We start from the raw sequence: 20066 nt of genomic DNA, 5'->3' as shown, positions 1-20066 counted from the left end.
ACATGCGTTGCACAACTTCAAGTGTAAAGGAACAGGCACCAAAAAAAACGTAGACTTCGTTCAGATTATGTCTGGGTGGTCTAGCATGTAACTGTGTAAGACATGATCCAGCTAAACTGGCTAGCTGAGATTTCTACGCAGAGAAAATGGGGAACTCCGGTTGTCAGGTGACAATTTTGAACAACAGTTACCGGGCCAAAGCCGCATGTTCCGCCATGCTTGTTCTATCGCTGACCTAAATAAACTGCACAACTACGGCCTAAAACAACCCACATTTACTGGCTCGCCGGAGCGAAAATTTACCGGACGATCGCCTCAAAATTAGGAAAATAGTCTTACCTCCATCTGTTGACTCCGACATTTGAGCTGCCAGCGAACCAAGGGTCCAAAACATACACACATCTCCACACATCTCCAGGCTGGAGCATTTGAAGAGCATCTCGCAAACTCGGGTTGTCGTGTAGCCGAAGCCCCTTCCGAAACCAGTGGATCGTTGACTTCATTTTACGCAAGTTTTTACGGTGGGTTTCCTCAGATTATGTCACGGATGGGGCACACATCTTCTGTCGAATGTCCTTTGTGGTAAAATCCTACAGAAAGTGGGAGAAAACACGCTGTTTTATTTGATGTCGTGGTCCGATCGCGCCATTTCCATTTCTTCCCCGACGCACGATCGCTGTGACCACGTAACAGCTCACAGGCGTGCCAGCCGTCCCGCGCCCTGATTGGTCAGCGCCGTAATGTATTTACCAAGCTGGTCGCTGATTGGTCACATAGATAATTAGCAGATCGGTCACGTTTTCAACGCAAGGAACTGGCCCTGATGGGTCTGTTGTGGTAGCCTCTCAGCAGGCTCAATGAGATTTTTTATTTGCCCTGTAATGTGCTTTTTTTTCTGACGGCATATCAGTTTTTGGTACACGGTTTCTTATATATTGCCTCCATACCGATATCTTATATATTATTAGAAAAATATCACATCATAAGTATAAGCCCCAAATACGAAATAGCCAACTCGTAGAACCTGCTAAGGAGGCTGTTATGTTTTGTGGGTTCTGAACTGGTTCTGGGCGGATTTGTTGTTGTGTGAAATTCTGGGCTAAGCGGAGATAACAACTGACTAACCTTCAAGTAGACGTTGAGAGGCAAAAACGTTTTTTTCTGGCGTCCGATTTTTCACTCACTGAAGGCCGTATAATTTATACTATAAAGCAACGCCCTTGTATAAAGCAAACGCGGGGAGCTAGTAGCCTGGGTACGCTCGAGCGTTGCGTAGCGAAAATCCGGATGGTACCCAGGCTATGGAGCTAGAAAACATTACGATATTGCCTTCCGACATCTGCTTGGGATATCACAACTGACCTAGACCTACTCAAAACGTACAGCTCACTCTATATAAGTTTCTATACTGAGCACCGCGCTAGCTTCCGATTTAATATGAGCCACCCAACCCAGGCCTTTGGAGCTTTGTGTGAAAGAAAAAAAATCTTCCATCCAAACATCTGCTTGGAGATTGGCGTCAGACCTCGGCTGCTGCCACATTACGTCACATGAATGAACATCAATGTCCACTCGATTACTCGTGGATGCGATACCTCGTCATCCTCGCACGTTTTTTGGCGAAGAGGAGAGGCAAGCGGCCAGTGTTTCCGTATTTAGAAGATAAAATCGATGAGGAAAAGGTCATCTACAATTTCTCTCTGCGCTTCTGGCAGCTAGCCTTCCTACCAGGCGTCGGGTGTTGTTTTCTTGTTTTTTTATCTCACGAGATAGTCTATATATGTTAGCCATTGTTCCGAAATAACGTTTTCATAGATGAATTATCCTCTTCATCAACCCAGTTCAATCCTTTCATGAATGCACTAATCCGGATGTTATAAACTCTAAATTATCACATATATCATTTAATAAAAAAATAAAAACGCCATCCGATGCCTTGTATATAGGCTACATCCTGGAAGCAGCCTGTTTTTCCGACGTCAAATTAGCGAGTTAACGTTTTCAAATCCAACAATCTTTCGGTGGACACAAAAGACATGATGCCTAGTCTCCAAGCTTATCAAATTGGCCGGGCAGTATCCATTAGCCAGACAGTTGCCATTGACCACCCTTTGATGGCTAATGGACACTCCTCTGGCCAATGGATACTGCCTGGCCACCGTATGACAAGTTTGGAGACTAGGCATCATGATTTGATGTAAAAGCCCGCTATGAAAAAAAAAAATCTTTGCGGCTTCCTGCCTTTTGAAGGAATAGCGAGATAAACAGGAAATGGAATGAAAAAACATAATTCGATCTTCCCCCCAGAATCCTCTCGGTTATAATGTACCTCCGTGACAGTTGGAATATTAGATATAATATCTCTTTATTAAGACTTCCTGTCCTTTGTACATCCCTTATTATATATTATAATCTCCATGACGATCTTTTGGTGGCTGCAAAGGCAGTATCAGAAATTGGCCAGGCAGGCAGCTATCCATTTGCGACTCGAAGTTGGACTGGCATAAAAAAAAAGATACCAGTATACAAAGAAAGAAAAGAAAGCCTGACAAAAAAAAAAACTAAAACTCGTCAAAAATAAGCCGGTGCGCAAACCTCTGGTTGGGGACAAACCACAAGTATATCACATGCTTATGAGCTACCAAGGTTCTGTATAATGTCGAGCTACCAACATAAAATCATGACAATCCATTTGTCCTTGTTTCGGGCTAGCCTCTTTATCTGAGTTTGGTCATCGCCCTCGGCGAAGCCTGCGTGCCCAGGCTACCACATTGACGTAATGGCTGGCTGCGCTGAAAGCCTTAGCTTGCGGTGACGCACGGGAGAGTACTTACTGTCTCCACTCTAACTCTAAAATGGCAGGTCTTTAAGTTTTGCTTCACCATATGTATACAACTCGATCACGTAAAGGCATACTAACAAGCACTTTGCACAGTTAGCAGACCCTAAACACGTCAGTTCTAATGCCATGTCATTGGAACTCACTCGAAAATATAGCGTAACTAACATTTCTTCGAAATTAACAAATGCATTCCTACAAATACATTCGGTTAAGCGTCCGTCATTTTAGGGAATTTCTCTCTTTATGACGGGCAAAAAGTTTACATCTACATCCACTCTGTAATTTTGACAATCATAATTTGGCGTGCAATGGCATAGCAATCATTACTTGAAAGATAACATTTGTAAAGCAAATACATAATGTTTACTTTCACATGGTCTAGCCCAACAAAATACAGCTCTGTTTCTCACTTAAACACATTCATATACATAGTGACCAGCCCCTCAAACTCTATTCTGCCAGTTGCTACATTATGTACATGTAATCCTCCTGCCACAACACCAGTTACCATGGTGACAGCCGTCTGGTCCAGGTCATTGACCTTATGAGAAGACGAAATGGGAGATGTCAGATTTCCGGTAAGTATTCAATCCTCGGCTTCCTGAATTCCCCCCCATGCCACCGCCACTGGATTCCAACCAGATTCCGAGACCTTCATACCCTTTCCCAAGTCTGCGCTTTTAACTTCCTGTCATTCTGCTTGTCTATCATAAACCAAGTGCTGTCAACCTACTCTGTCCAGACAAACAAACCCACACCTCTCCCACCCAAAACTGTACTTTCGAAAACAAAAATAAAGATATTCGCCGGACGAACACTGTTTCAATAAAACTCGTCAGGAGTAAGGATGACATGTACAGTCTAGCTGGACGCAGAAGTGACTGTGGAGAACCTGTTAACAATGGTTAATAGACAATGATTGCTTTCAGAGGGCGACACGCGGCGCACGGACTTTTAAGTCTCCTGGTGTAGAAGGACTCTCAGCGGACCAGAAGGATCCTAAAGGCGCTTGTAAGAGCCTAATACGTAGTGGATGATGAGGCGCGCTGCACTGACAATGATAATCAGTGTTGGTCAACAGAGAACGTTTTATGCTTTCACCAGCATGTATTATGTTTACCGAAGGAAAACATATTGTTTTTGCTCTGTTTCTTCTTCTTCTTCCGTTCCAAACACTGACCTCTGACCTGGCCAATGACCAGACTGGTCTCTCACGATGGTAACTGGTGTTGGGTTACATCATGTTGCAATTTTATAGCAGGAGGGATTTAGACTCCTGTCACCATATATGTGAATGTTGTTTCAATAAGAATTAACAGAGCAGACCATATGCAAAGGTATACATTATACATTTGTTTGCAAATGTTACATTTCTAGTATGTTATTTTTTTATCTTCACCCAGAAGGTTATGGTTTTGGTTAGCGATTGTATGTTTGTGGTTTTGCACAATAATTCATGATCAAGAAGCTTCTATAGATTGTCATAAAATTTATAAATGGGTAAGTCTTGACCAATCGATATTGAAGCGTTTTATTGAACTTTCTTTGTTTTTGTTTTTGTTTTTTTTTTTGTTTTGTATGTAGTGCTTTTTTTACGCCAGCCTTCTGGTGGTAATTGCCAAATGCCTGGCAAATTTGATACTGCCTTGCGGCCACCAAAAGATGTACCTGGAAATTCGACTCGACCTACATTTTTCCTCATATGGCTAGTCCTGACGTAGACGAGGCAATGTGATTAGGAAGATAACACGTGAAGCTACTTTACTGTCGTCGCTGACGTCCTCATCCCCTGTTAATACCGCTTAATAGGGGAGGGGCCAACAAATCGGGTAGTGAAACCAAGACCTTAAAAACAAGGCTTTAAAACATACAATAGAGTCCATTCCGCGTCACCGTGTGGGTTTTTTCTCCATGTTTCTAATACGTTTGAATTATTTAGAAGAAAAGAATACCCCAGTAACAAAAGTTCTAAATTTTTCAAAAATTTTAAAATGAAAATTTGAATATATTTGAATTCATTTATATATTTCTGAAACATTTTGAATGTGACTGTACAAAGATCTCTTTCTTTAGAATAAATTTGAACTACCCATGTGTTTCTTTCACAATTCGAAATATTTAGAACTATTTCAAACAAATAACCAAATGGTAGATGTGGGTAATTGCCCCCATAAAAGTAGGTGCTAATCCTACTCTTCTGTCTTCCTCTGTATATTTTTAGATTTCACTGCTGGACACTGGTGGCTCTTTTGTTGTAAGGCATCAATGCCTGAAACCCAGGCAGACTAGCCTGTACTTCACAGGGATGTGTGAATTACTTCCTTCCCATCCCACTGACCCATTTACAAAATGTTAGAAATAATTCGAAATAATGGTAAAAAATGGTAGAGTGCTGTTAGAAATATTTAGAAACTATTGGAAATGTCATAATCCACATCAGGAATATTTCAAACGTTTTAGAAAACCAGGGAATTATTTAGAATATAGACAAGATGTTCAAAATATTTCCAAATTATGAAATTTCTTAGACAAACAATTACAAAGAATTCAAAACATTTCTAAATAATGACAATAACAACCCACTCGGTGACGCGGAATTGACTCTAACTCACGTCGATTGGCCACATCCCTGCGCCAAAAGAGGCAAATTTGTAAAAAAAAAATAATTAAAAAAAATTTAACCACAATTCAAAGAATATTTCTGTACAAATCGGAGTATCACGATTATATACCTCTCCAAACTCATGGCTACTTTCTTTCCCGCTGATCCAAGCAGATGTAGCTAGTTTTTCGCGTTTGGTACGAAACATGTGCACTTGTTTTTCCCATTCACCCTCTAGACGTGCAAAACAAGTTGTTTGCTACATGTAACTTTCCTTATTGAAAATTCGTAAATGTTAACCCGAATTTGGCTTCTGTATGCTAATTAAGTAGCTACAAATCACTTTGAAGAAAAACAGGAGTCCCGGAAGGCTCAAGCCTGCGTAAAGTAACCTATGCGCTTTGGGGTTCATGTAGTGTGAGTCAGTCATTTCAATTTGCAGCTTTAACTCATGCATGCATCCTCGCACTGGTGACGCAGGTTCTGCGGCGCCCATGAAATTTCTTTTGATATCTCTGCATTAATAATCTGTTGCGCGGTCATAGAACCGGAGACGTAAGTCCAGTCATTTCTTATGCCATGTTTATTTGATTATATGGGTGACATCCTCTGGGAACCACAAGACTGATGCGAGCGTGCGAATAAAAAAGGTTTGCATAAAAGTAGCCTTCATTATGACATCTGCGTGGTCATGAGGGTTGAACAAATGACTTAACATACGAGTATGGTATGGCGAATACAATAGACTCTTCATTTTCATTTCTTCACATTTTCTTACTTCCCTTTGGAATTAATTTCGGCATTCTACGGCATTAGTATCGTTTTCCAATATTTTTTGCAGCTTACGACATACATTTGCTCGATAATTTTGCAGTTGCTTGGTACAATTTACAGTTTGGTCGAAAACCATATGTCATCCATATCAAATCATAATGAGATTATCGTGGCCCTATTGAAAATTGAAAATCTTACGTACGTACGTTCCCACGTCATTTATAAGTAGAAAACGCGGGCCCACCATCTACCATGCACGTTAGGTTGCAAGCGGACAACAGTGCGAAAACAGTGCGGAGTGAGTACCTGTTTTAGACCTCATCGTACGTTAAGACAGCTCCTTGTGGCACCTAAGGACAAAACTCCCAAGGAAGACAAGTGTGGGGTTATCTACCACATAAGTTGCCAGGGAAACACCAACAGAGGCCCCTGTCGGGAAACTTATATCGGGGAAACTGAGCGCTGACTAAAAACCAGGTTTCTAGAACATAGACGACCCAGTTCTGTTGCATCTGAGGTGTCACAGCACATCCACATAGAATCACCGGGACACACAGTGGATCTGGAGGGGGTCAGAATCTTGGATACCGAACAGGATTACTTCAAGAGAGGCATAAAAGAGGCCATATACATCAGGGCACTTCAACCCTCGCTCAACCGGGACGGGGGGCGATATCGACTTCAGACAGCCTTTGACCCTTTGCTGACGTCACACGTGGGAAAAATCACGTGTCCACAACATTTGGGTCAGATAGCTGAGGAAGACTGAGTGATTCAGTCGAAAATTTCTGGTGAGTCAAATTTTGAGTTGGAGAACAGTTTAAGTTTTTCATCATCAGTTTAAGTTTTTCAAACTGCGAAATTGTACAATCAGCCGAAAACGAGCGATGTCAAATCAAAAGCCCGACCGCTGATGCAAGTAGGCTGCTCCGGGGGCGTATAAAAAGCTCCGGCGCGCAATCACAACGAACAAGAAAAGAATATTCCGCAAACGTAGGGGCGCAAGAAGTGATTGATTTTATTAGCGGACGACTTGCTACAAGGAGCCCGGAAGTCAGAGAAGGTCAAATTTGTCAAAAAGAATCAAGGAGATGCTTTTTTTTCTGGTCGGCTGAATAATATTGATTATCCCATGTTGAATCTAATTTTTACAATTCACCCCGCGTCCCAAAGGACTATGGTAGAACGGACAAATTTAATCCTCTCAGGTCTGGGTCATTCTGCCCTTTTGGATTGACGCGAACTCAGAAACCGATCTAAGCAAATATATCGCGAGAACAAAATGCACGAAAAACGCCCACAAATGGCTTTCATACGCGGGGTCGTGTGGCGTAGAGGCAGAGTGCTCGACTCAGAACCAAGAGGTACCGGGTTCGAGTCCTGACATGCCACCGATCTTGCGCCCTTGTAAAAGGCACTTAACACGCTTTCCTCACTTCGCTCAGGTGAAAATGAGTAGTTTGTTCCCTGTGTTGGCGGCGGTATTGATATATGTTGAAAAAACTTGAGTGTGCCGTCACCACGTCTTGTTGTACATGTTGGTATAAAAAAAATGTTGGCTGACACTTTTCAATTGCTGGGTCCTAAATTTGTCTCGTGTTCAAACAATGACCGTAACAAGCTAGGTGTAGCTACGTGATGCAACACATCTATTTTGTATGTATGTATGTGTGTGCGTAAGTGAGTATGCCACTGGGTTTGCTGTGGGTGTATGTTCTCGAATATACATGGAAACCCTGCCAATATGAGGAAATAAATTTTAGCAGTTCTTGGTCTCCCCAAAAAATCTATAAAAATAATTTTAAAAAATTGTCAAAATACAAACCGGATAAATAATTTGCCAGCATGGCAACATACAATCACAATTCCCTGGTCAGTTAAATTTTACTGGGAAATTACATTTAGAGTCGCCTTTTCTTGGCTGTGTAATGAGCTATAAGAACGCTCTAATATAGACGTGGTTAGATCTAGATGTAGGTACACTGTACTGTAAAGCAGACGGGTCCCGGACATATATGATATATCGGGACACGATAACAACATACGTGACATTCATACACAAGTTCAGTGAGACCCAAGTATGAAAGCTAACGGCGCATACACACTGTACGTTTACAAAATCATTATAAAAACCGGGCGATTGTTGGAGAAAATTAGTTACGTGCGTTTGGATATGGAAGCATTTTCAGTGGATTGGTTCAATGGGTACCCCCCTCCCCATATGCCAGATTGCAAAATCGTGGCGGGGAAAACGCCTGGTTGAGGCCGACAGCAGTAAGACTGTTAGCAGACATATTCCCGACTAATGTGCCCGATCAAACTTATCAAATGATATACACACTAGTGCTGGGGTTCAAAACCACGGATCGTGCTAGTACACAAGTCAACATTGTCACATACAGATATCGTTTTTCAGCGGTATTCGGTTCATGTCTCTTACTAAACATTTTAAAAATCTTACAGAGGAAAACTCACCAATAAATCGTTGCTTTTTGTCGCGAAAATCAGCTAAAAGCGAAGACAGGGCTCGAGCAGTCTTGAATTCTCAATGCACAGCCAGGAACAACTTCGTCATTGCCTGCAACGTCTGGCCTCTAACATGTCAGGGTACACGTGATTCCTCAATAACCTCTTTGCATACGCTTAATAAATTATGTTCATGAGATGCACGCAGGTAACCGCTATGGTTGAAGGCGTAAACAGCCTTTACTAAGGTGTGCTAAATCGCATCCAGACAGAGTTGGTAAATAATATACATTCCATACAAGACTCGGAGATACAATCTTCATCAAAGTGTGTAAGTTTTATGTTTTAGCTACGACAGAAGCGAAGGATAAAAACCTCCCCCCCTTTTGGAACGCAAAGTGGTACGTCCCTTACATAACCGCCCGTCGGTGGGTAGAACCAGTGGTGGGTATGTTGTTCCCAATGGTTAGATCATCGCGCAAGTCACATGGTTAGAGTAGAGACTTCGATCATGGCGATTCTAGAACATTCTGTTGATACTAAGTATAGAGATCCGGTAGCTATAAACTAAATTGCCAAGCATATCCTAAAAGTTAAACGTTCACTACATTGCTGGTAGCTACTGATATCATTTACAATTTATATATATATATATATATATTATATAGTCTGTGCTTGCAAGGTGCGTTATTGATCCCCCATTAGCAACTATACAAGTACAAAATCAAGTAACGGAGGGGGCCCCGAGTTCGCCACTTTTTAACATAAATCACACATTTCAAAGGAAAATTCCATGAACCTCTTGATGATATATGGCCATGTCGAAAGAGTTTTTGTTAGACTTTTTACATACGTGTTACCATGGTGATTGATCGAACGTTGAGGTCAAGGGTCAACCTTCTACTTTGCGACGTAACTAGGGCGGTAGTTCCAAGGGTGTACCCCGAGTTCGCCACTTTTTATAATTTGTCAGGAAGTATCAAAATATGGATTGAAAGTGTTTTTTAGCCTTTGGATTTTATTCCTAGAGTTAACGCTTACTCGTTTGGGGGTAGTAAAACAAATACTTTGTGGCGCATCGGAACGAAACGCGCCATTTATTTGGACATAACAAGGTCGGTCCTCTGCGACGTAACTGTGGGTCATGTTCGGCGTTCCAGAGTCCAGCATATTACTGAACCATGAATATACAAGTGGGCTTTTGAGTATTTATTTGATATAATGTTACTTTTATCATGCTACCGACGTAAAACTGAAACTTACAGCTTTGATCAAGAGTCCATACCAACATCTATTTAACGGCGCATAAGTGAAGGGTTGCAATGTGTTGCGTACGCTGCTCACGGCAACTTGTTCCAGGAAAGAACGTACAGTACAACCTACGTTACAGTTGCCACTTTGTCGCAGGAATACCCTGAAATTAACGCGGGAATACGGCTAAAATGTCCTTGGTTAGATTTGGCAGGGAGAAGCGTAATTACGGAAAATACAGCGTGACTTTCGCGTTAATACCACGAGATCCTGCTACACTCATATGCGCAGCACGGCAACTTCAGAGAAATGGAGGGCGGAGCACTCTTTGTGGAATTCCCCGCCCCTTCTCACCGGCACGACGCGAGGTCCTACGTTTCAGCAGCATTCCCATCGGCCTGAACTGTTGCGGGCGTCCAGACACCAGCACCCGTCGAGCGGGAGCCTGGAGAAAGAAGTTGTTGGTTTTTTTTTTGCTACCGTCCGGGGACGTTATTTTTCCCTACATTTTTTTTTTTTTTTGGTTTGTGGATGGGGGCAGTGGATTTGGTGATATAATAGCATCAAGGAGAGTAGACTACGTTGTTGTTCACACCTCCAAACTCAATTATTCCCTTTTCCTGTTTTCAGGTACGCGGTTTTAAATGAAGTACTTTGCGGCGCATCGGAACGAGAGACGTGGGTAAGTTTCCGCCGACGTAAGGGGACTGTTCTTGCCGGTGCCGCGGCGCCGCTCGCCACGTTCTAAACCACGTCAGCGCTGATTGACCGCCCATCGGTGAGCAACAAATGATCGAGGCGGAGAAGTGGGAATGGTCGGAGAATTTATGTGCTAGCGTATTTAAAATTTGACACCGAAACCAAAACAACAACGAAGGGCTGCCGGGACATGCAATTCTGAACGGAGAGAGCGAAAAAGTTCTTTAAAATATCTCGTTTAGTAAACTACTGCTCATGTCACAAAATCAAAGGAATAAAAACTTCCCAGCATGAAAAGCTTCTGGCCGCTGGCTTCCCACGTTGCGTTGCCAAGACGACGGCACGTCCTGGCCAGACAAAGCGGCGTCACGCCCACAGCAGCACGCACATGGGCCCCACCCACCGGCGGGCAGCAAAAGATTTCAAAGACTTCGCCCGAAAAACCCTATCATTGTAGGGCCATGCCGTGTACACCTACCCAGCATTTTAACGTAGTACTGGCTGGTATAGTCCCGCTACAAAATAATTTTCTGCGGCATCTATTAATATTTAAAGACATTTGTGATACGAAGTGAAAAGATTTCTGTCATTTGAACCTTTGTAACGGCTTGGATATAACATTTGTTGAATATTTCTGTGTTTCACTAGAGCCGAAAGTGCATTAGAACTGACCATCAGGTGAAGCACAACTGTCATGTTATAACGTTATTCACTACGTTACGACGATCAAGAACAATCACGGCTTGCGGACCATTTTAAATCTTACCACTCATAACCCTCTTAGAATTGCGTTAATAATTACGGGGGTATTTCTTTTCGGCCGGGGTTCAACTGAGATCGGCGGCTGGCTGGCGACCGTCCCGTCAGCATGACCGAACACCGCGACGTGAGTGACCTAGATTATCTTACCATGCGTCTTCTCGTTTTGCCGCAATTTCGTGTCAATATCGATGATACACAAATGGAATACGTTCCTTTATTAAAGTTGAACTTTTATTTCCACTCGTCAACATTATCATCCGACATGTTATGTACGAATCGATGTCGTGCGCTTCAATTCTTCTCCTTGCCGGTTTTCGCTATATTCGTCGGTAGTCGTTGGATCTGTCGGGGAAAACCTCAAATAAGGTAAGCACCCCGACTTTGGCGGCGGCCTGAGACACTTTTTGTATTTTGAAAAGTTTTTAAAAGTGCGTACTTTATTCGGACATTTACGGTAATAAAGGTTTAATATTGTTTACCACGATGTAAGACCTCCCAAACACATTGGACTATGAGAAGTTTACAAACAAGTTTAGGGGAGAGAGCAGCCGCACCGATAATACGGCAGCGGCGGTAAAAGGAGAGGTTTCTCTCATGAAATGTAACTCTATGGATATTATATCCTACATATCATTCTCTTGTGTCTATAGACTCGATTTGTCAGACTATCTATAGATAATGTAACGAGATCTTACCTTTTCATGTCTCCATTCTTCAACTTCGGAAATTCGAACCACCCGAAATGAGAGCACGTTCGATCGATAAGTCAGGCGTTCGACGCCAAAAAAACTTCCACAACATTACCGAAATAACTGGTTCAAACATGCACAAGACGGGAGACTTTCCCATCCATCTTTATTTTGCAGTTTCTTGTTATCTTTAAGAAGTCTTTTCATATAATATCTAGTTTCCAGAACCATTTTTTCGATTTAAAACAATCAGAGAATAGAAGACGGTCGCTGTCGCCAGCCACGCGACCCAAACGTGGTGCCCATGCCGTGCGTCCTCTCTCCCCGTTGTTGTTACGCAGATCTCCGCTTGACTAGACCTGAACAGAATACTACATGCATATTAATCTTTGGTTGTCCTAGTTTCGAAGTATCATTGAAGTAGCCCTAACATTCTACCTTTCCACGTAAAAAATAAAGGAAACACAAAGTGGCGAACTCGGGGTACAGTGGCGAACTCGGGGCCCCCTCCGTTATGTAGATAATCTTCATCGAGTTATAAAACATGTATCATACAAATACATCTGACATTGCTGAAAGAAGATAGCTACATATAATGTTACCATGATACGAACGTTTGCCGAAGGTACCCGAAGACAACCGACTCGTATTAAAGGCCAATCGGAGACCGAACGCGTTATAGCAAGGAGCTAAAAAAATGTCGCTATGGAAGTTCTTGACCTTGAATCAAATTTAGTTTGTGTTTGTGCATAATTAATCCTGACGAAATACGTGTATTTACGGAACTAGGCCATGACATGTGACGAAGACTAGGTTACGTCAACAAAGACCGTGTTGGCGGGCACGTATATTCTGTGGCCTCGTGGACCCTCACGTGTTTTGGCAATCTCCAAGTTTTGGTGGCTGCAAGCCAATTATGATTGGCCAGGCAGTATCCATTTGCCGGGCAGTTAGCATTTGTTACTCTACTAAAAAAACACGCAAAATAAGCCGAAGCCCAAACCTCTGCTTGGAGAGTAGTATACTGTATTATAAAACAGTTAGGGAGCTTTTGCTGTTTAGTCCTTTTTTAGTAGCCTCCTTCGCAGACTTGTTGGGCGTCGGCGTTATTTTTTTCAGTGAGCGACGCGAGTAATATGCCGCGGAGGGACGATTTTGCTCCAACGAGTGCGAAACTTTCTCTCCACGGCTAAACTCCCTCGGCAGCAAAATCGTCCCTCCGCCGACAAGTATGCGAAGGACACAGGAGGTGTACTAATTTTTTTTTCTTTTCGAAAAGCGTGCTAACTACGTGCGTATACACTTGTACTGTTTACATGGGATAGCTATTGAAGGGAAAGACTAGTATCCCATTTTGTCACAAGGATTGTAAAACAATAAATAAATTCAATAAATAAATAAATCCAATAAATAAATAAATAGATTGTAAAACACTCCTATTATCCCATTAATTCACCAGCAAGTGGTGAATTACTTATGATTCCAATTAACACGTTTTACTATATAGTAAAATACTTTTCTGAACTACACATGCATAACGGAATGAACCAGGTCGGTCTAGATAGAATCATCGGACTACACCGAACAGACAACACTTTGGCCTTGGATATGAATGAGAAAGTGAATTCACTGACTCTACAGCTCAAATAAACATTCACCAAACATAAACATTAACATCTGGGAAATTCCCGACGATTCAAGCCATATACAAGTACAAGCACATACATGACATACATAAGAGTATACGTACATGGTAAGGCTACATTTAAGATTTAAGGTATAACAAGCAAAGCTACACATCATGCACGATAAAGAACCCACCACAGTTTCAAAGTTATCCAGTAGAGTAAGAGTCTATCCCAGTGTCAGTAGATCAAACCTACTACTATAGTAGTCTGGTCCGACTCATGGCTAACTGTACTATCCCAACAACGCTTAAAACTAAAGTTGAACAGCTCAGGTTGCACTTACACTCGAGACGGATGTTAAAAAGACTATAAATACACCTACACATTCGACAACATAGTCTAATTTTACACCTCGGTAGACTAAATATCTCTCTCTTGAGAGAAATCCTATGACTCAGAGGTCATTCAACAGTCGTTTGAACTTCCGATGTCGCGCGCACTTGTGAGAAACCTCCGTCATGAAAGACTGCGTGACGACAATAACAAAGGTTCATCCACAAAGAAGAGAGAAAATATTATCATAACGTGTTTGTATTTAACACAGCTACAGGATGAAGGTTATTATTCACTTGCGTAAGCGCCTTATACGTGAACAAGTTATTCGCGATATAAGTCATTGAACCGCTTGAGATATTCCGACGGTTAAAATCGAAGAATAAATTAATTCTTACTCAAACACATTCATACATATGGTCAGACAGGAGTCTAAATCCCTCTTACTATGAAATTGTTACATGATGTACTCCAACGCGTTACCGTGGCAGCAGACAAAACATTGGTTCAGGTCAGAGGTCACTGTTTGGAGAAGAAGAAGAAGAAACTGAGCAAAGCAATATGTTTTCCATCGGTAAACATAAAAAGAGATGGATTTCACTCCAAGCAGAGGTTGGTGGGGAAGATTGTGACCTTTCTATCATGTGGCTCATTTTATCTCTACTCCCCACCAACAGTAGCTTCAGAAAACGGGACATATGCATGATAGAAAGTTCAAAGTCTTCCCCACCAACCTCTGCTTGGATAGTAAGAGAATTAATTATAAGCAGTAGAATTACCAGATAAAACTTTCCATGCTGAGCATCTCAAATACATGTCCAGAAATTCTCCTCTTTTGAAAGCAACACAGATTTCATACATCTACATGATATGAAGTATGCTCCATTGTATGAAGCTGCATACGAGTTATCATTGTTATCATAGTACTAGTACACAGTGAAGGAGAAGGTTCCGTTCCACTACTTGCGTAGCATATGGGTGGTGACCATTTCTGTAGCCCTTGGGCCACACAGTTGTGCAAGCACAACAGCAGGGGGCTAGCCCGCTGGTAGTGTTATGTGTTTGACCTTCCTATACTCTTCCTCATAAATGCTTTGTGCTTTGTGAAAGCAGTATGTACCATTTATCAAAAAGTCTTTGGTATGACCCGGCCGGGGTTTGAACTCACGACCTCCCCGGGTTACAAATCGAGTACTCTGAGTAGAAGTTAAATGGACTTTTGGCTCTTCGGTGTTACGGAGGAGGCCACAGTTGCCCTGCTAAACGACATGGTCCTTAAATGTAAATATGGCGTTATTTAGCACACAGGGGCTGGCCCAATAGCCTGGGTACCACCCTGGTTAGTTTTATACCGCTCCCACAGTCGCTACCGACCAGTTGGTAAGACTTGATTATTTAGCACATTTATTTAGTTAGATTGGAAAAAGTGGGTAAAACACGTGTTAACAGAAAAAGTGGTGCTAATGCATAGTTTGTACTTTTAGCCCAATGAATTATCATATATTAGTGAAAAAATTAGTTAACATCCCTCTAACTCATTTTTTCACTAGTAAGAGATTTCATACAATCTCTACTAGTGAAAAAAATGAGTTAACACCCCTCTAACTCATTGTTTCACTAATAAGAGATTTCATGTAACTTCTACTAGTGAAAAAATGAGTTAACACCCCTCTAACTTTTATTAGTTAGAAAAAATTATGTGTTAACACAGGTAAAGGTTCTTAGCACGTGTATGGAATGAAATAGTTATCTGAACTAAAAAAAATGAGATAATATAGCTAGCTCTGGATGGTACCCAGGCTACTGGACCAATGGATATAACAAAGACTTTTGCGTTTTGGTTCTTCATCAAGTGTTAACGAGGAGGCTATAGATAGGCCACAGCTGCATCTGCCCTGCTGAAAGCTTTTATACAGGGTTTGACCAAGGGAATCAGGACGACTCGGACCATTACCAACTCGGCCCATCGCAAATTTGGTGAACTCGGCCCACCGCCCTGTCAACTCGGCCCACCGCCCTGGTCAACTCGGACCATCTGCCTGGTGAACTCGGCCCATCGCCCTGGTCAACTCGGCCCACCGCCCTGTCAACGCAAAATATAAGAAAAACACTCACCTTCGATTTTTTTTCTTTGCTCGCCGGGTGTTTTAGCGACGGATCTTTAGCGACGGACCCTTCGGCTGGCGGGCTCGTCATCATCGGGCTCGCCAAAGATTATAAGTGAGGTCGCTAGCTGAGTCTCACACACTATTTACAAGCATATACACTTACACACCGGGTCTTTGTAAACATGTTCTGCTTACTGTATGCGTATTTGTAAATAAAGCTCAGTCATACTTCTTGTATGTGTGTAGGTCAGCCACAAATCTTGTCGTGTGTTAGCATAACCGTGCACTTCCGGACGGGACATGAAATTAAAACAAACAGTGTCTAGCGTTATGAGCCCAACGTTCTTTCATAACTTTGTTATATTCCACAGACACTCATTTCCCTTGAGTTCGTTGATTTCCCGCAAAGATGCAACCGCTCATAACTGGTATTTAAACTAGGGACATACTAGGCGTTTCGCCGTAGGAAATGGGAAATCAAAATGGCGGATTTCCCAACCCAAGCTACACCATCATGCACTGCGTGTAAGACTACATCGGACTGAAGACTTTGAGGTTTTTTGAAGTCTCAAACCGCCGGCGTGGGCAATCACCATGACTTTAATGGAGACCGCGTCTTTTTGTTAGACAACTTAGAACTGTAGACTTTGAGTTTTTTTTTAAGTCCCAAACCGCCGGCTTGGGCAATCACCATGACTTTAATAGAGACCGCGTCTTTTTGTTAGACAACTTCGAACTGTAGACTTTGAGGCTTTGTGAAGTCACAAACCGCCGGCTTGGGCAATCACCATGACTTCAACAGAGACCGCGAATCTTTTTGTTAGACAACAGAACTATTGAATTGCTTGGCCATATAACGGGATCCAAGAAAGTCCAGTCATTTAGTGTACCGGAGAGCGACAGCCATGGTAACTTGTGTAGCATGCAGGAAAACGATTCGACAGGAGGCATTGCAATGCGAATGCGATCAGTGGCAGCACCGTACTTGTCAGACAGGTAAGAGAATCCTTCTGTTTAACTTACATTTAATCAATGTAAAGTATGATAGATACCAGTTAATTTTGATTGCTTAATCCGTTTTTTTTTTAATTTTTAAGAGATACATTTGTACTAGATTCCATGTCAATTTTAGTGAGAATTTTGAATGAATAAAAGCCATGGCACAATTTTTCTAGACTTTTCTTAAAAGTAAAAATTTTTGAAAATTGTTGCAGTTTGATTCTGTACAAAAACATTGTCAAAATAATTCAGATAAGTTATTACCCAAAAGCATGAAATAAAATTGGAGTTAACAATATGTATTATGTCAAGTAATATGATTTAACATTTTGCATCTTATACATGGTACATGTTATACATTTTGCATGTTATACATGGTTTGAGACTTCAAAAAACTCAAAGTCTTCATAATACATGTATGTTGCTAGTCCACGGTCTTTAGATTGATATGCCAGATGGCCATATGACAAAAGCCACATTTATAATGGTTGTACATAAATGAAATGTGTAGTGTCTGAGGAGATTACATAAGTGTAACACATGTAACAATTTTCAAAGAAGTTTGTCCCCTCTCTTTAGTTCTGTTATGTAATTTCAAAAATAGTATTGTTGTTATATAAAATTCATCTGATGACAGGGGTACCAAACACTTTTTCGTGCGTCTGCAAGTTATTAATTATTTTTTGTTTGTTATAGGGATCACTAGGGATCTCTACAGACGAATGGCCCAGGGGGAGGCTGATCAAGAATTGGTAGCCTGGAAATTAGGGCTGCGGACCGGTACACTGTACCGGTCCAATACCGTAAAAATCGTTTCGGTACAGGTCCAAAATACCGGATCAGGAATACCGAAATAGCTAGTTTACACCATGTATATGACTAAAGATAGGTAAATCCTACCACAAAGACGAAAAATTAGCACTGGAAAAGACGTAAACACCGTCGATTGATTTGAGATCCTCAGTCTCACGAGACATCGCGAGAGTGTGGCTGATCCAGGGTTGTGATTGGTCAACAAACTCAAATCAGGTTAGAGGTCAGTCATTATCCCTTCCCTCCATATTGGCGACCTTTGTTGCTTTTGTGTTGTGTCTGTATCAGGTACAGCATGGAGGTAATTTTTACCTCCATGGGTACAGGTACAGGTCCGGACCTGTACCTAAACCTCTGTACCGGTACATGTACCTGTACCTGATGTTACGTTTAGGTACGCAGCCCTACTGGAAATGCATCCAGTGCTCTCAGCCCTCCAGGGAAGAAGCCCCTTCCATGGACATGGATGTGCCACCTGCAGCCGAAAGCACGCGTCTGAGTTTGGAGACTGACGAAAGCGCGCAGCCCAGCCTGGAGCGTGAAGAGCTTGACGAACCCGAGCCCGAGCTTGACGAACCCGAGCCCGAGCTTGACGAACCCGAGCCCGAGCTTGACGAACCCGGCGAAGACGAGTGTATGTCAGACTTTAGCCACGAGACCGTGTCAGATGTCGAGGACATACATGAACTATCTCAGCAGCATCCGGACGACGAGACATTTGTAGACCCACAAGTCACATACGACACGCCGGTTACAACCTACCTTCTAGTTCCCGGAGCGTCACAAAGAGGCAAGGGCAAGCTAATCAGCAGTGATGGCTACAGCTATACCTTCAAGCGGGAAACGCAGACAACGATCCATTGGCGATGCGCCGTTCGCAACAAGAACATCGTCTGTCCTGCAACGGTAGTGCAGACAGGAGATGTGTTCCAACCAGGCCTGCCAGATCACCTCCATCCAGCACACCAAGACGCAGAGATCCGCGCCAAAATCACGTCGGAGATAAGAGAGAAGGCCCAACAACAGATCTTCGAACCTGCATCTAATCTCGTGGATGAGGTGATGGAAACCAATGCAGACAATCCGGGCTTGCCGAGTCACGCCGCCCTGATTCGACGTGTCAACCGTGCTAAGTCCAAGCATCGTCCGGCCGAACCCCAAGATTTGGACTTTGAACTTGATGAAGAATACATCCAGGAAGATTTCCTGGTTCGGGACATCGACGTGTCGACCGCAACAACGTCAGCAAGACACATCCTGTTTGCAACCCCGTACCAGCTTCGCCTCCTCGCACAAGCCCGTCGTTGGTATATTGACTCTACCTTCAAGGTTGTGCGTGCCCCTTTCTACCAATTGTTCTCGGTGCACGCGTTCATCAGAAGTGGAGACGTCATCAAGCAAGTTCCCCTCGCGTACGCCTTCATGTCCAGCAAACGCGAGATTGACTACCGATCCGTATACTCCTAGAACTGCAAAATGCACTGCCGGCTGACATCGAACTGCAAGAATGCGTGATGGACTTTGAAGCACCTGCTTGGCAGGCGTTTGCATCCGTGTTTCCTGGTGCACGACTGAAAGGGTGCGCATTCCATTGGTGCCAGGCGGTCTGGAGGAAGGTACAGGAGTATGGACTACAGACGGCATACCGGGAGGACCAGCGTGTACACTCATGGGTGAGACGGGTCATGGGACTCCCCTTCTTGCCAGCGGCCGCCATTCCACCAGCACTAGAAGAGCTGAGGAGGAAGTCAGCAGGTGCCCTGACCACCCTGGCGGACTACGTCCAGCGTACCTGGGTCAACGGAAGGATCTGGACTCCACGTCGTTGGTCCGTGTACATGCAATCGGTCATGCAATCAGTACAAAGAATTACCACTCTTCTGCATCAATCGGTATATAAAAGAGAATGCTAGCATCTAACAGGCTTAGCTTTCGTCCGACCGGACCGTCCGAGCGGACGAAAGCTAAAAAGGCTGACACTCGGGCTACATTCCAGCCGCTTCCCGAAGTCTGGTATAGGCTACTCTCCTTTTTGGCGCGTTTTTTTTATCGGGGTTTCTTTTTGCACTGGGTGAAAAAAAATTCCAGTGCAAAAAAAAA

The 20066-nt window shown here is 42.9% G+C and overlaps 2 protein-coding genes across 6 annotated transcripts in view; one reads left to right on the top strand and one right to left on the bottom strand.

The window, feature by feature from the left end:
- Positions 1 to 16180, bottom strand: part of LOC109467389 (cryptochrome-1-like) — a 48209-nt gene extending 32029 nt beyond the window's left edge. Inside the window, exons 1-2 of one of the 5 annotated variants that reach the window (XM_019765329.1) lie at positions 16162 to 16180; positions 340 to 590 (exon numbers count right to left, since the gene is read on the bottom strand). In XM_019765329.1, coding sequence (XP_019620888.1) covers positions 340 to 503 — 164 coding nt within the window. In that variant the 5' untranslated portion in view covers positions 504 to 590; positions 16162 to 16180. Of the gene's footprint in view, positions 1 to 339; positions 736 to 8693; positions 8861 to 16161 lie in introns of those variants that run through there. The other 4 variants (XM_019765328.1, XM_019765332.1, XM_019765331.1 and 1 more) reach the window with 4 other exon arrangements.
- A 1994-nt stretch (positions 16181 to 18174) lies between these two features.
- LOC109467390 overlaps positions 18175 to 20066 on the top strand; it is a 2665-nt gene continuing 773 nt past the window's right edge. Inside the window, exons 1-2 of the mRNA XM_019765334.1 lie at positions 18175 to 18182; positions 18361 to 19157. Coding sequence (XP_019620893.1) covers positions 18423 to 19157 — 735 coding nt within the window. The 5' untranslated portion in view covers positions 18175 to 18182; positions 18361 to 18422. The remainder of the gene's footprint in view (positions 18183 to 18360; positions 19158 to 20066) is intronic.

This window comes from Branchiostoma belcheri, unplaced genomic scaffold (assembly GCF_001625305.1).
Source record: "Branchiostoma belcheri isolate BF01 breed outbred unplaced genomic scaffold, Haploidv18h27 scaffold18, whole genome shotgun sequence".
Classification (NCBI taxonomy): domain Eukaryota; kingdom Metazoa; phylum Chordata; class Leptocardii; order Amphioxiformes; family Branchiostomatidae; genus Branchiostoma; species Branchiostoma belcheri.
This window is presented reverse-complemented; position numbering and strand designations above follow the sequence as displayed.